Consider the following 3523-nt stretch of genomic DNA (forward strand, 5'->3'; position numbering starts at 1 on the left):
GCGAAGGAGCGCGCGCGTCCCTGAGGCTTTGCCATCAAAGCCCCACTTGTTCATTTTTCATTTGAAATTCCATTTCCTTTCTACCCAGTTGGAAGTTATTCTGATTGTTTCCTGGGGAAGTGCAGGGCCCAAAGCCCCAACTCCAGAAGAGGAATGAGGGACGGGGTGGCTGCGGGGTGGGGTAGGGGAAGACCGCTCCAAAAAACCTGCAGATATGAGGTTGAAGTCATTTCTTTCTATTTCTGCTTGCAAAAAGGAATTTGAGGGGTCTTTCTTCTGCATGGTCTGCTCTCAGACCTCTGAATATATATAGTCTGAACGGGAAACCACTTAGTTTTTAGGTAACTCATACACTTGCACGCATTCCCCCTTTTTCTGTTAACCACTGCTAAAATTCTTTTTTCTTGTCCTTCTATACCTTTAAAAAATATATTTCAAATGAACTTATTACAGTCAAAGCCATTCTATTACACATAGGAAAGGGAATCAAGGGCAAAGACCCTGGCCTCAAAAGAAATAGACCAGACCGAAACTAAAGTGGAAAAATTCTCTCTAAAGCACAGCTCAGAGGGGAGAGCAGCAAAGGGTTAAAATCCTTTTGATTGACGTTGTAGCCTCCGGTGCCCCGGGCTCAGGCGCGCGCCATTGGCCGCCAGACCTTGTGCCTGGCGGCCAATGGGGGGGCGCGGTCCACGAGCGGTGCCGCGTGTCTCCTCCTCCCATTGGCTGAAAGTTACTGTGGGAAAGAAAGTTTGGGAAGTTTCACACGAGCCGTTCGCGTGCAGTCCCAGATATATATAGAGGCCGCCAGAGCCTGGGGATCACACAGGCTCCGGAGCTGGTGCTGATAACAGCGGAATCCCCCGTCTACCTCTCTCCTTGGTCCTGGAATAGCGCTACCGATCACCAAGTATCCATAAAATATTGCAATAAAGCCTCAGCATTTGCTCAGTAGTTTTGTGAAAGTCTCAAGTAAAAGGGACATAAGCAAACAAAAAAAAATTTTGCGTGAAGAATTCCAAAAATAAAATTCTCTAGGGATTAAAAAAAAAAAAAGAAAGAAAGAAAGAAAGAAAATGCCAGCTGATATAATGGAGAAAAATTCCTCATCCCCGGTGGCTGCTACCCCAGCCAGTGTCAACACGACACCGGATAAACCAAAGACAGCATCTGAGCACAGAAAGGTAAGGGCAGTACATGTATCTCCCTGCAGGCCCAAGAAATTAAGTCGGGGTTGGGGGGGCTTCTTTCTCTCTTAAAACTCCGGGGTGAAATAGCAGATCCCATGGGAACTTGGGGCTCTTTTTGATTTCTTTGCAGTCGTCAAAGCCTATCATGGAGAAGAGACGAAGAGCAAGAATAAATGAAAGTCTGAGCCAGCTGAAAACCCTAATTTTGGATGCTCTTAAGAAAGATGTAAGTGGGGAATGCTGCTTTTTTTTTTTTTTTTTAATTAAAAAAAATTAAATGGTATTTCCCAGTCACTAATAATGAAACCCGCTCGCCTGCGGGATCTCACCCCCGCCAGCACTGCATTCTCCTAGGCGGGTGAGCCTGGCCCCTCTCACCGGGGTCCCGGGTTATCGGCGCTGCGGCCAAGGGGAAAGGACCCCCAGCACTCCGAGGCAGCTGACAGGGGTCTCACTTTCCTCCCTTGCCTCCTCTTATGTGCAGAGCTCGCGGCATTCCAAGCTGGAGAAGGCGGACATTCTGGAAATGACAGTGAAGCACCTCCGGAACCTGCAGCGGGCGCAGATGACGGGTGAGGGCGGCTCGCCGCGTCCCGCTCTGCGGGCGTCCCTCTCGCGCCGCGGTGATTTCTTCCAGACTTCCGCCCCTGGTTGCGAGGCATTCAGCTACATTTTACTGCCTTGGCTCTCTCGCGTTCCCACGGTCTGGGGCTTATTTATAGCCACAACTCCAAGTTGTTACTGTTCCGGAAAAGGAGGGAGAGAGGTGGAAGCCGCGAAGGTGGCGGACGGCTTGGCTGTGGGGGAAGCGGGCAGGGGCAAAAGAACTGAAGACCGTGGCGGTTTTGAGCTGCGCGGGGAAGTGAGGCGCAGATGGAGGGTTGGGGGGCATTGCCCAAGGTCACATCCCGGTGCGGCCGTGGGGTGGCAGATCTGGGGCTGAGATCGGTTTAAATGGAGCGACGGAGAATGGGGAGGGAGTGTCTCGGCTTTGGTGGCCACGCTAGTGTGGAAAGGTGGCTGATTTTCTAAACCCACCCCACCCTCCCAGCCTGAGGCAGTTCCGCGAGCGCGTGGTCAGGGAGGCGCGCCGGGGGGACCTCCCAGGGCGGGAGGCAATGGCCCCGGGGCAGGGCCGTTCAGTGACCGGTCTGTCTCTTTATGGCCCGCAGCCGCCCTGAGCACAGACCCGAGCGTGCTGGGGAAGTACCGCGCCGGCTTCAGCGAGTGCATGAACGAGGTGACCCGCTTCCTGTCCACGTGCGAGGGCGTTAACACCGAGGTGCGCACTCGGCTGCTCGGCCACCTGGCCAACTGCATGACCCAGATCAACGCCATGACCTACCCCGGGCAGCCACACCCCGCCTTGCAGGCGCCGCCGCCACCCCCGCCTGGACCCGGCGGCCCCCAGCACGCGCCGTTCGCGCCGCCGCCGCTCGTGCCTATCCCCGGGGGTGCGGCGCCCCCTCCCGGCGGCGCCCCCTGCAAGCTGGGCAGCCAGGCTGGAGAGGCGGCCAAGGTGTTTGGTGGCTTCCAGGTGGTACCGGCTCCTGATGGCCAGTTTGCCTTTCTCATCCCCAACGGGGCCTTCGCACACAGCGGCCCCGTCATCCCCGTCTACACCAGCAACAGCGGGACCTCTGTGGGCCCCAATGCGGTGTCGCCTTCCAGTGGCCCCTCTCTCACGGCGGACTCCATGTGGAGGCCGTGGCGGAACTGAGGGGCTCAGGCTACCCCTCCCCCTAAACTCCCCAACCCACCTCTCTTCCCCCTGGACTCTAAACATCTAAACAGGAATTTGGATACTGAGAGAGAAGAGAACTTTTATGATTAAGTGGTTACTTTGTTTTTGTTAATTTCTAAAAAGTTACTTTTTTGTAGAGAGCTGTATTAAGTGACTGACCATGCACTATATTTGTATATATTTTATATGTTCATATTGGATTGCGCCTTTGTATTATAAAAGTTCAAATGACATTTCGTTTTTTACACGAGATTTCTTTTTTATGTGATGCCAAAGATGTTTGAAAATGCTCTTAAAATATCTTCCTTTGGGGAAGTTTATTTGAGAAAATATAATAAAAGAAAAAAGAATGAAGGTGTTTATGTCTTAGAACTGATTATTTCCGAATATGTAAAAAGAGACTCTTGGTGGAATTTGAATTACATGTAATCTGGGAATTCAGGAATTGGCCCTTTTGTTATTAAAAGAACAACATTTTTTTTTCATTATTATTAAAAGAACAACATTTTTAAAAATCCAAACCTTTCACCAACCCTCCACAACCTAAAAAGACTAAATTCCGTTTAGTTTACAACGACCCATTTGATAT

General features: G+C 51.5%; 1 protein-coding gene across 1 annotated transcript; it reads left to right on the forward strand.

The window, feature by feature from the left end:
* The first annotated feature begins 838 nt into the window (after window positions 1–838).
* On the forward strand, window positions 839–3234 carry HES1 (hes family bHLH transcription factor 1). Its single transcript, XM_063107559.1, has 4 exons — window positions 839–1184; window positions 1321–1416; window positions 1675–1762; window positions 2363–3234. The coding sequence occupies exons 1-4, from the start codon at window positions 1077–1079 to the stop codon at window positions 2908–2910; spliced, it is 840 nt and encodes a 279-aa protein (XP_062963629.1). The 5' UTR covers window positions 839–1076; the 3' UTR covers window positions 2911–3234.
* The last annotated feature ends 289 nt before the right edge of the window (window positions 3235–3523 follow it).

This window comes from Cynocephalus volans, chromosome 1 (assembly GCF_027409185.1).
Source record: "Cynocephalus volans isolate mCynVol1 chromosome 1, mCynVol1.pri, whole genome shotgun sequence".
NCBI lineage: Eukaryota > Metazoa > Chordata > Mammalia > Dermoptera > Cynocephalidae > Cynocephalus > Cynocephalus volans.

What these genes read in the sequence shown, in the direction of transcription:
- HES1 (XM_063107559.1), top strand. Translation starts at nt 1,077, where the DNA reads ATGCCAGCTGATATAATGGAGAAAAATTCCTCATCCCCGGTGGCTGCT. An exon ending in CAGCATCTGAGCACAGAAAG is followed by an intron (nt 1,185 to 1,320) that starts GTAAGGGCAGTA and finishes ATTTCTTTGCAG; the next exon opens with TCGTCAAAGCCTATCATGGA. An exon ending in GCAGCGGGCGCAGATGACGG is followed by an intron (nt 1,763 to 2,362) that starts GTGAGGGCGGCT and finishes TATGGCCCGCAG; the next exon opens with CCGCCCTGAGCACAGACCCG.